Raw genomic sequence first — 12622 nt, 5'->3', positions numbered from 1 at the left:
CCAGGGAGAGCTATAAGCACTGACTGAACGTGGTAAGAGAGAGATTATGTGTGTTATAGGTAATAGGTACATTGGATGGGGCTACCCAAGCCTTGTTGGAGCCAAGATAATAGCATCACTAGCCTACAAGTGTCAGACATGGAGCTTCAAGTAGATTGGTCACCCTGCTGTTTCTTTCTTTGACTCAGAATTTCCTTGCAATTGCTCTTCTGTTTCAGAATGCGAACAATCATTGTGTTTAGCTGTATACTGGAAATATAGATCTTGTTTTTTCTTTTACAGTGGGCCATAGCCATCAGCATAAAGACTTTGTAATCTGGGCTTGAACAGGCTTTGGACTAATAAGACCATAAAAACTCTGGAGCTGTATCAAGTGCTTTAGAACCCTATCAGACACCTGTGAACTCTGGGCTATAGGCAGCATGAAATAGTTTACTATAAAGCCCAATCCGCTCATCTGCTTGAACAGCTAGTTTCAACTGAGGGAGCTTCAGTTGGAAGACTGAAAACTGTTTGGGATCTGAGACCCAGCTAGCAGAAATGGGTCAGAGCAGGCTTTGTGGGGTTCATTTTGATTCAAGCCTGGCTCTTTCCTTATTTACAAAAATATAAGGAACTTCTGATGTATGCATACTTGCTGTGAATTCCACCACTACGTCCACTAGACCTCTCTGTGCTAAACTCAATCTTCCCTTTGTAAGGTGCTTCGGTTCTTTATTTTGTCATAGCAAGAGAAGGACCTGTGCAAATAGAATTTCCTTTCAACTAGAAAACAAAAGCACCAAGAGTTCAATTTGCATGAAGTTATAAAACTCCTCTATCAAAGATTCAAACCCAGATTGAATGGTTCTTATGTTTCTATCAATTTTCTTCATGTCATATAGCATAGGAGTTTGAGGTCATATATTTGCATTCTTTAAAAAAAAGTTAACTTGTTGCTGGCTAAACGAAAAAACTAAAAATTTTTTATTTTGTGTAAGTCTGTTTACCATAACTACACTTGGTTCTATGTTTTTCTTTGTAAGGAAGAGGAAGAATAATCAATTTTCAATTGAATAAGCATGCTATTTACAAAGCATAAGTTAGATACCATAAAAAAGGTAGAATTGCTTCTCAGACATCTTAAAATGCTGTATACAAATTTAGAATTTGTGTAGGAATGTATAAATTACTCTGCTGGAAATTCCCTCAAAAATCTACCTCTAAGTAGTACCAAAATACCACTTCTACCTCCACAACATCTTTCAGATTTGGGCCTCCTGGTCAACCTTGATGCTATTCACTAGAGTAATTTCTTCTTTTTTCAATAAGGATGAAAGTCATACCTATCTCCACCCTCACTCAGCTCTGACCTAAAATGATATTAGTATCAAAACTGAACTTTGTGCAGATAGGAGAGATGGTCCGGCAGTTAAGAGTATCTGCTCCATCTCCAGCACACACATGGTGGATCTCAACTACCTGTAACTACATCGTTCTAGAGTGGCTGATGCACCTCTTCTGCTCTCTGCAGTTACCAAACATACACATGCTGCATATACATACATGCAAGCAAAAACATTCATATACATACTATAAATAAAGTTTAAAATTAGCATAACCTTCTAATGCTGTGCTCTTTGTTGTTATAATATAAAATAAAATAAATATTATTCGTTAACTATATTATGAAAAAGGGAACAATACAAACTGCTATAGAAAAGCCACTGCAACTGCTATTAACCAATCCTGTATTAATCTTAAAGTCTTGGCTCCTATCCCCTTTGGGAACCTATGGAACGTTATGATCATTTCCCTAGCAAAATGCACAAACTCAACTGGTGGCTTGCCAAGGTTTGTCTTAGTTTCATAGGAAGTCATAAGAATGCATCATGTGCTTATTAGCTCCTGGTAGAAGAAACTGCAACACTACCCTCCGTCACCATCAGACATATTTAATATCTTATTCTTGTTGAGAAATCTCAGAGAAGGCCTCATAGAGCAGTGCTATACTAATATTTGTTAAGTTTCAGTTTCATTTACAAAATATCTCAAGCAGAATGAAGTGTATTCCTTACTTGCATCCCACCACTTAATTCTACTTTAGATGATAATATAGAATACCAACAATGTGATAGATAAATCACAAATATTTCCAGTATAATATATTCCTTCCAGCTGCTTAGAATACTGAGAAAAAGGAAAGGAATCACAGAGAAATGATATTTGTGTGCTCTTAACAAAATCCAAAACACCTATTTACCCAATATATTCCCCCTGAACCCCTTATTTTAAATATCACTGTCACATAATACCTGACTGAAATGACTTAACAGAAGAGAGGTTATCAACATGACAAATGAGGTGTGACAGTGTAGTTTCCTGGCAGCAGGAATGTGAGGTTGCTAATAACACTGCCATCATAGTCAAGAGGGAAACTCCAAGAACATGGTTTCTTCAAGATACAACAGCCCAAATGCACAAATGAAACCTGAGACTGTGTCAGCATAGACAGGGCCCACATAGATTCAAGTTAGATGGGGTCCCAGAACTGAAAGAAAGGAGTTAGCATGGGCTCCTACCTCTAACAAAAACTATTTGCCACTGACGGCAACTTGCAAAGGAAAAATTAATTTTCACCAGTGGAGGCCCCCTGGGTATATTAACCCAAGGCTCCATGCTCAACAGTAGGCAGTTAACATAGAATAACTCAGTGATAAAGATTTGTCTATGTCATAGTACTATGGTAGGCTTTTTGTGGAGGGGGTCTATTGGTCTTTTGCTTATATATTATGCTTTTGAACTTTGTGATTTTGTGGGGCTTTTTTTTTTAAAGACAAAAAGGGTGAAGAATTGGGTAGGTGGGGAGAATCTGAAGGGGGCTGGGAAGAGAAAGGGTAATCAGAATATATTTTATGAAAAAAATTAATTAATGAAAGAGAGACAGAGGGAGGGGAGGGAAGAGGAAAGAGAAGAGTAGGGGAGTGGGGAGGAACAAGGGTAGGGGCAGGGGCAGAGAGAATAGTGTGGAGGCAGAGAAAACTAGGCCAGAAATTAATACATAAACTCGACTAGTGCCTTGGAGGACCAAAACTGAAACTATCTGTCACCAAAGGGTCTATTTCCTTTAGTTTGATCCTCCTCAAGTTTTCCGTCTTAGATCATCATGACACACCACCGTAAGTCAGAGAGCAGGTGGGCTGTGAGTGATCCTTCCCCTTTAAACTCTCACAGTCTACCTACCCCTGTTAGGTTCACTGCATCTCACAATGCAAGACGCAGTCAATCCAACCTCAAAGGTCTCTCTTTCGTCAGGTTCAGCTTTGTCCAAAGGGCCAAAGTCTTCTTTATGTCTCAAGGCAATCTCTTACCTGTGAGTAGACCAGGCTCGCCTCAAACTAGTGATGATGCTCCTGCCTCAGCCTCCCTAGAGCTGGGATTACATGAGAATACCACCCTACCTGGCTTCAGTCAAAAATTTTTAAAGCAATGCCTAGTCAGAGAATCCATACTCAAAGCTTGTTAGAGGGTTCTCCCTTCACAGTTGCTCTATTGGACTGAGGCCACCAAAATATATTTTTGAAGAGATAAGATCATGAAATGATTATAACTTCTATATTTGGTTCTTTATTTTATGCCTAACAAAATATAATAAAAGATATAGGTCAAATATATAAATGATCAAATAAGCTCTGAAATAAACAAGCAAACGCTGTTAATGAATTGTGTACTGAGTAATATACAAAGATAACATGTGTGGTGGTTTGAATGTGACTGACCCCAGAGGCTCTTATATTTGAATACTTCTTTCCCCAGTTGGTGGAACTGTTTGGGAAGGATTGAGATGTCCCTGTTTCCCTCCCTCTTTCTCTCTCTCCCTCTATTCTCTCTCCTTCTCTCTCTCTCTGTCTCTGTCTGTCTCTGTCTCTGTCTCTCTCTCTCTGTCTCTCTGTCTGTCTCTCTCTCTGTCTCTGTCTCTGTCCCTCTCTCTCTCTCCTTCTCCCTGTCTGTCTCTCTGTCTGTCTGCCAGCCACTCTTGTGGTTGTAGATCAAGATGTGAACTTTCAGCTAGTCCTTCATTCCACCATCATGGACTCTAACCCTCTGAAAGTTTAAAGCAAAATGAAATGATTTCTTTTAGACGTTGCCTTGGTCCTGGTGTTTTTGTCACAGCAATAGAAAACTAGGACAGAGGTTGGGCCCAGGAAGGAAGTTATTGCTATCGTAGGCCTAACAATGCTGTTTTTGGAGTAATGTGGTAGACTATGAAACTTGCACTAGGGAAGTGAGGAAATATTGTAACAGGATATCCTAGTGGGAGCTAGGAATAAAGTACCACTGAGAGCAATGTGGACTGTGGAGGCTCAACTCAAGAGGTTTTAGAAGGGAACAATAGCAACTGGGCTAGAGACTTTTCTTGTGCTATGTTGGAAAGGAATGTGACTGCCTTCTGCTCTTGTTCTAATAATTTACCTGGACTAAACTGAAAAGTAATGAACTCATTTCCTTGGTACAGGTGATTTCAAGACAGACTACTATTGACTCATCTTGATCCACAATACAAAACGGAGGGGTTGGGGTGGTGGCACATGAGGAATTGCATGAATCTTTTGAAACATCAAAGCCTACCTTAGCGACAGTTATTACTAATCACACTTATGCAGGTCTACGATGAGAAAGAACAGGTGGAGCAAAAGAAATAGGAAATAGACATCTTAAGAGAAAGAGAGCGGGGTTGGGGATTTAGCTCAGTGGTAGAGCACTTGCCTAGGAAGCTCAAGGCCCTGGGTTCGGTCCCCAGCTCCGAAAAAAAAGAACCAAAAAAAAAAAAAAAAAAAGAGAGAGAGAGAGAAAGAGAGCATCAGGAAATGTAACGTTGGAGCACAGGCTTGTGCGGAGAACACTAGGAAGGCTGAAGAGAGGCCTGGTCTGAAAGGGAATAAAGGAAGTAGTAAACTCCGGGCAAGACCCCGCCTACCCAAATAAGTTCCCAGCCCGTGAAAAGAAAAGGTCAGATTTGCTGCTCCTAAAAATAAACATCGACAACATTAAAGCTGCTATTGATGTGACTAAAGGGCGCCGGGGTTCACCCCAAGTTGGTAGTCAAGCTTGGAAATGTCTACCACATGGTTCTGGGCTTTCGAGTTGTGAAAGGTACGTGAGTAAAGCGGTTATAGAATCTTCCTCCATGGCTGAGAAGAGCCACGGAGGCCAGGCATGTTGCACAGGAGTCCTTGAGAGACCAATGCATGAAGCTGAGATTCTTGGTTTGTGTTGGAAACGCCAAGATCTGGGTTCCAGATCCATGGGGCATCAGTCAGGAGAGCCACATGGCAGAAGTGGAGTCGGCAGAACAGAGGGAAGTGTGTTGTGGAAAGCAAAGCTAGAGGAGTGGGGCCGTCCACGCCCTTTGACCTCAGGCATGGAGCTACAGGACTGAGTTTGTAGTGGGGGCTTCAGTCTTGCATTGGTCCCGTATTTCCTCACTATGCCCACATTCCCTCCTTATGGAACGGTAAGGTATATTTTGTGCCACTGTATGTTGGAAGTAAGTAATAGAATTTCTTATTTTACGGTGGGAAAAGTGAGGAGAGTCCCTTGGGTCTCAGAAGAAACTTCGGACTTTTAAATTGTGTTGAGTCTGAAAAACTGCGGGGATTCTGGAAGTTGACCTAGATGCACTCTGTATTGCAATACGACCACAGCCTCTAAGGCCAGTACATCATGTGGCAGTGTGTGTGAGAATGGCACCAAGCCCACAGACTTGAATATTTGGTCCACAGTTAGCTGCAGTTTTGGAAGGATTAGGAGGTGTGGTCCTGCTGGAGGAGATGTGTCACTGGGGTCAGGGCTTTGAGACCGCAAAGGACTCATCTAATCCCCACTGCTCTCTTGGCCTCACGAATGTAGATCAGAATGTGGGCTCAAAGCTGTTTCTTTGCTTGACCACCATGGACTCTAAAATCATAAGCCAAATTAAATTATTTCTTTTATAAGTTGCCTTTGACTCAGTGTTTTGTTTTAACAACAGAAAGGTAACTAGGGGTTGGGGATTTAGCTCAGTGGTAGAGCGCTTGCCTAGGAAGCGCAAGGCCCTGGGTTCGGTCCCCAGCTCTGAAAAAAAAGAACCAAAAAAAAAAAAAAAAAAAAAGAAAGGTAACTAATACAGTATATAATGATGTGTTTTATTTTTAATAAAAGAAGAAATTGTTTTCCTTAATAAACAGGAGTCCTTAAAATAGTAAAAGTTACTCCTCATAAAGAGAAAACAAAGAAAACTTATCTAAATACGGATGATTATTTAGAAGATATGTTTTTAATCTAAGATTGTCAGAGAATCAGCCTAGCAGCCTTCAGAGAGAAACAAATGCACCTGACTCGTGCCATTCTAGACCAGCTAAATTCTTGGATATAATTTAGTACTTTTAGGGAATTCAAATAAAAGGCAAGATGTGACAAGATATGCTGAATAGGTAAGGCCATTTCAGAAAGGGTTATGAACCAGGAAGGCAGTAAGCACTCAACTATCGCCACATTTTAAAGTGCTAATTTCCTTACCTTCTGCTCTCTCCTGCCCTAACTCCGCTATAATTAAGTTCTACTCTCTGTTGAGCTTCGTGGTGACTTAAGAAGATCAGGTAAGTGATTTTAAGTACTTGAACATAATTTATCAATTCACTCAAAAGTAAATATTCCACGTCTAGGACCCTAAGTGGGTGACAGGCCAAGGATCATGGGAATCTGGGCTGGCGATAATGAAGAGAGATAAAGCAGGAGTTGGTGGGTGCTGCAAAAATAATCTTTGAAGCACACGTTTTTGGTTTAAAGGAAAGCCCTGACGACTCCGTCAGCTGTGATATTAAGACGTTTCCTTTCTGTTGCCTCATTCTGGGGGCAGTCAGAACAGTTGATGAGAGGATTGCTTACAGGCTTGTATCTCAGAGCATCTCGGTAGGAGCCAAACAAAGCTGCCTGCGCCCTCAGAAAGGCCCGAGCCACTCCATCTCCCGTAGCTGTGGACTGCTTCTTCAGCTTATTTTTCAAGGCCGAGACCTGCATGGCAGAGAGGAACAGTTAAATTAACACCTCAGAAATTGGTACAGCGAGGTACGAACCCAATCAGCAGGCAAAGCGCAATGTCTGCAGGTCAGCCAAAATCCATCCCCCTCCCAGATAGCTTATCTTTTTAGCTGTGCAGAGCACCTGCTGCTCTGTTAATTGAAACAAGAGCGGGAGAGGATAGCAATGTGCTAATGCAAATTGGTTCATGCTCTCTTTTTTCTCCCAAGGCCTCTTGACATAAATAAGCTTTAATTATTTACAGTAAACTGCTTGTGAGGCACTTCTCTGCAGATTTTTAGCAATTATAACGTGTGTCTACTTGTTTGGAGATAAAGCTGGTTCAGGAGTGTTCATTTCTGTTGTGCATTGTTATTTGTTATGAGTCCTTCAAGATCATTTACAATTTTAGTTTCAGTGTGGAGGCATCATTTGCATAAGTAATTTTCACTTTTACTATCAACAGAAGAAAAGAGAGGACAGATAAAGTTATAGAGACCATATCATGAGTGGAAAATTATGTAATGCAAGTATTATATATTGTCTCATTTAAATTTCATCACATTTTCCTAAAAAAAAAATCATGCTCTCATTTAGAAATAAAAAAAGTTAGGGCAAATGATAAGAATGACTTGGTTTTTACATCGTGACTGCTCTGGGGGCAAAGTTGTGATACAAATCTAGTGTCCACTGTTTCTCACCACCACATGCTAGACCGCAGTTCTGTATCACTGCCACATGAATCAGTGATCAGAACAAAATACAATGTTTTGAAAACAGAGATACTTTATCTGGGATATGCAAAGCTTAAAAACTGTTGAATTATTACAGTACCTTCTGCCAATTCTATCTTCTCATTTCAAGTGCTATGCACTTAAGAAGGCAGCCACGCCCGCTCCTGGGCTGATTTTCGGTGAGCGTACACTCAGAATGTTAACTCTTTTATTCATTTTACTAACTACTGTCAATAGAAAGCACCAAATGCCATATACATTCCCTATCGATGTTTTGAATAGAAAAATGTGGGGGAATAACCTGTCAGAGGTCATGGGGAGGGGAAATGGGGGAAAGAACTCTGTGAGGGGGACTGAGAAGGGAGGAAGCATTTGGGATGTAAATAAATAAAATAATTAATAAAAAATAAAGAAAATGTGAAACTGCATTACAAGTCTATTTTCTTATATAAATAAAAGTAAATTCAGTTAGATTTGAAATGTACTGCTCCCTCAACAGCATACTATCTGTATAGACTCCCGGGTAATACAAAAATATCATTTATCCTTTACCTACATGCAAAGGGGAATGTTTTTATTTCTTTGTTCAAGTAGTCCTGACTACTCTTGTAGATGCTGACTGTAATTGAAGTATGGACCTAATTAACAACTAAACTTTGAATAATGCTAATGAGAAATGAACACAGCACCAGAGGAAAGACCAGCTCTACAGGTGATAAACCTTCACAGTAGTGACATTTTCCAGTGTAAAGTCACAGTTACTGTGATCTCATCAAAGAAACAGACCCCCATTGGGTCCAATTATAACTATAGTTTTGAAAAATTATCGAGTTATGGTATTCATAATCTATGCAGAAAGGTCTTTGTGGTATAGGTCTTCTCCCCACAGCTGTGATCTTTTCAATTTATACCCTAACTCCACAGATTCAGATGAAAGTTTAGAGCCTAATTCATATAGTCACAAAGTACTAGACCTGATTCATTGCAGAGAAAGCTTTTATTTTAAAAATCTCACCTCACTTTAGGTAATCCATCTATTCAAACAACAATGCGGTTCAAACACATTTCAGACTTAATGTCCTTTAGTCTGCTTTGAAATGTTATTTTTCTATATTTAAAAAACATAGAAACAATCATAAAAATATATATTTAATAATTGTTCTTCTCATAAAGATTATGATACAAGGAAGATATTTCCAGCAATTAAGAACATTATGAAAGCTAAATGAATAGTTGGTTTTTAATATCTTTTCTACAAAGAAAAAAGAAAAAAGAAAACTCCACCTATTTACAAAAGCCATCACTTGTATCTTTAAAAAACAAAGTTCCTTGATTTATAATTCTCAGTAAAATGGACATTTCAGTTCTTCATAAAGCCAGGAATCAGTACTGACAGGAGTCAGTGTGCACTCGAGAAAAAGTGCAGCGTCATACATTCCAGCCTTCCTTTCACCAGGCTCTTGACTACGAAGGTTACCCAAACTATCCGGGAGATTCTGTCACAATGCCAAGCCCTTCCGAACCCACCAGACGAGGACACTGCCTTCACTTGTACAGTCAGTCCCCACTGAACATTGTGTGCTTAGGCTCTCTTGGCAGACATCCAGTACACAGGGAAGGAAAGGTGACTGCTGATGGTGGCCATCAGCTGCCTGGGCAAGAGATGTCCCTGTCCAAGTCCATATCTTCCCCAAATATAAAGGAGACCTCACATCTAGAATATTCTGCACACAACATGTTCTCACAATACATTTTATGTTCACTATGTTTTGAAACACCACTTTGAGCATGGAGTTAAATAAAATACACCATTAAATCAATTTCACCTATTCTTTGAATTTATAAATCAGAACTTGTGAGGTGTTGTATGGCTCTCATCCTCTTTCTCTTGGCTTGTGCTATGGTAAATAACCATCCTATCTAATCTCATATAAGTATGTAAGGGTTAAAATTTCCCAACAAGAAATATGCTAATTTTTCTTTATTTCTACATTATTTCAAGTACATCTCTAGGATTTTTTTCTTTGACTGTTCTATATTGCCATAACTGTCACTAGATCTGAGCAGTTCCAAGGGGCAGAGGGACAGGTGAATTCCAGATTTCTGTGTGTGGATACAGATGCTCAATAGTCTATCAAGATGAAATTGTTTTTAAAAACCCATTTCAGACATAAGTGAATTAATCTAATACAAACTGACTGTACTGAGCCTTGTTTTCATTGGCCTTTAGATCACTGCAGTAAGTCAACACTGGTTACCATTGCCCTTTGGTGCTAATTAACTTTTAGCAGTTTATAATCTATAATCTGATGGTGTCTCTTCTGAACCCTGGGTAATATCTGCTCTGGGAAACAGCTTTTCTACTTTAGTTCCAAGCTTCTACCTTTAGGTGTGAAATAAATGTACATCTTCCTATGTACTTGGAAAACTTAACATATAACTCAGAATTCAGAAAAATATTTAGAACTTTGGTTATGAGACTACCACAAATCCCGTTACACACTAAAAAATGCATGAGTCATTTTTCCCTTAGGAAATTGGCTATACTGAACTTTCACTTGCTAAAGATTGCGTTACAATTCTTATTACTCTTTATTTTAGACACTTTTCTGCCTATAAATGTATTTTCAGTCTAGTTAGATATTCATAGGTCAAAAATATTGAATAAAAAAACCTTTAGAAATAACTATTTTATTTCTCATCTTGAAAGATTGATGCCCTTTATATACGGAGACTTTGGGCATCGAAGCTACCATTCCTAGCATTAGAAGCAGGATTTTAGCAGTAGGAGTTTACAGCAAAATCAATAATATTGACACCAACTGTCCACGTTGTCCCTCTTAGCAACGAAGTGACTGTGAAGACAAAAGTCCCCAAGTAAACAGGGCAAAGGGTACAAATAGAGTGTGGGACCATGTGTTCATCAGAGTTGTGCAAGGGAGTCAGTAAGTCTGTACGCCAGGCACGTCTGCAGGGTGTTGTCAGAGAATCAGCGGGGGTTTCTCTTCACTTCTGTAGATCATTCTGATGAAGGAAAGTGACTCCTTTACCTAGATATTCTAATTTGATTTTCAGAATCCTGGTAAAGAACAAGGATGAAAATGTTCAGCCACAACAGTGATCAGCATGGCATAACCTCGAGGAACCATAACTGCCATGCATACCTTGGCTAATTACCTAGAGACAGTTAAGTCGTTCAAACTGCTAAATACCTAACTATATTCTACAGCTAAATACCTAAACTCTAAGTTTTTTTAATAAATGTTATTTTCACCTGTCAACAAGGAAACTTTGCAACCAATGCAGACCATTACAGAAAAGCACAACTGATCAAAATGCAGTGTTGTGGAGCCCAGTCCCGAATGACATATCTATAAGACAGCACCGGTACCTGGGGCTGAGAAGGAGCAGCGGTCCCTAAGATGGGTTCGCTGAAGCTGTGACTCCTACAAATGTTAGAAGGGATAGCCATAAAGTCTCACCAACATGGGTGCCTAAACACGAGCAGAATAAGGGTAACACCAATAGACATGAAAACACAGTCAGAGGAAATCCCCAGGTCCTAACCCTAGATAAACAATGCCAGGTTACTAAGAAATTCTAAGAGTAGAAAGGCATAATTAATTACTCAATACCAAACGGTCATCCCGGGAAGCATACACATACAAGTAACACTATATAGGCCAAATAGGCTGTATTTATACATTCAGAAATAAGCACACACACATGACAATCATTTTTAAGAGTAATACATTGACTCATGATGTAGGCCACTGGAATGGAAAAGACACAATGAGCTCAGCTGTGCTGAGAGTTGTGCTCATGTAAGTTTTCGTGCTGATAAAGATGGCGTCTAAACTCTGCCGAGATGACTTCGCTTCAGTCTCCTGGTTGCTGAGGTGAAAGCTGCCAGTGCACAACCATCCGTTCTCCCTGTCTTCTCTAATGGAAATTTGAAGGAAGCACGAATGACCTAGCTATTGCCTTTGCCACAATGGAGTATGAGCTGGGGTGGGCATACCTTACCTGCTTCTCTCATTTCTTCTGAAGCACAGTAGAAAACAAATCCTGGAGCAGATACCTTAACCCTGGAGGGAATTCTGTGTCTTAAAGACGGAAGTTGCCTCACAGCTCAGAACAACACTCCGTTTAATTATTGAACAGTAAATAAATTTTTAACATTTTGTAAGTGATCGCCTTTTTATTTGGATACTATAATTATAATGGTATGCCCTTTCCTTTCCCCCTTCAGACCTTCCCACACACTCTTCCTTGCTCTCCTTCAAATCTATGGCCTCATTTTTCATGAAAAGTTGCTCCATGCATATATGTATACACCTGCATATTCGTAAATATAACCTTCTTCGTCTGTACAATGTTACCTGTACATGTGTTTTCAGGTCTGACCATTTGGTATTGGATAAGAGAAATATTTTGATCAAGACTGATGAATTCTCTTTGCTACGACATCTTAACCTGTGCCCTAATTTATTTATCACTTTAAGTAGAAACAGGGTTATATAATAGCATGTTCGTCATATGAGATAAGAGCATAGACCAAACTCTGACTTCTGTAGTTCCTCATACCAGTGAGCCAGACTTAGCATTTAATGGACTGACACATCATCAGTTGCCAGCCAGGCCATGAGGAAATAGTCACATTAAGCCAGAGAACACTGAGCTCTCAAAGCTCCGTACATTACTATGAAAGGCAATTCCCTCAGGGACCATAAAGGCTAATGCTTAATTTATGTTCTCTGCATCTAAACCTAGAACAGGTCTATTCTCCATGTCTCAATGAACTAGAACTGCACGTCAATCTCTGCAACTGCACCTGTCCCTTTTCTTTA

The 12622-nt window shown here is 39.6% G+C and overlaps 1 protein-coding gene across 10 annotated transcripts in view; it reads right to left on the bottom strand.

The window, feature by feature from the left end:
- The window catches only part of Dennd1b (DENN domain containing 1B), a 227656-nt gene that overhangs the window by 59920 nt on the left and 155114 nt on the right, over positions 1-12622 (bottom strand). For all 10 annotated transcript variants that reach the window (XM_063272684.1, XM_039091333.2, XM_003751245.4 and 7 more), the window contains one exon: positions 6907-7032. In XM_063272684.1, coding sequence (XP_063128754.1) covers positions 6907-7032 — 126 coding nt within the window. The remainder of the gene's footprint in view (positions 1-6906; positions 7033-12622) is intronic.

This window comes from Rattus norvegicus, chromosome 13, assembly GCF_036323735.1.
Source record: "Rattus norvegicus strain BN/NHsdMcwi chromosome 13, GRCr8, whole genome shotgun sequence".
Taxonomy (NCBI): domain Eukaryota; kingdom Metazoa; phylum Chordata; class Mammalia; order Rodentia; family Muridae; genus Rattus; species Rattus norvegicus.
The sequence above is the reverse complement of the archived record's forward strand: the minus strand, read 5'-3'. Positions and strand labels throughout refer to the sequence as shown.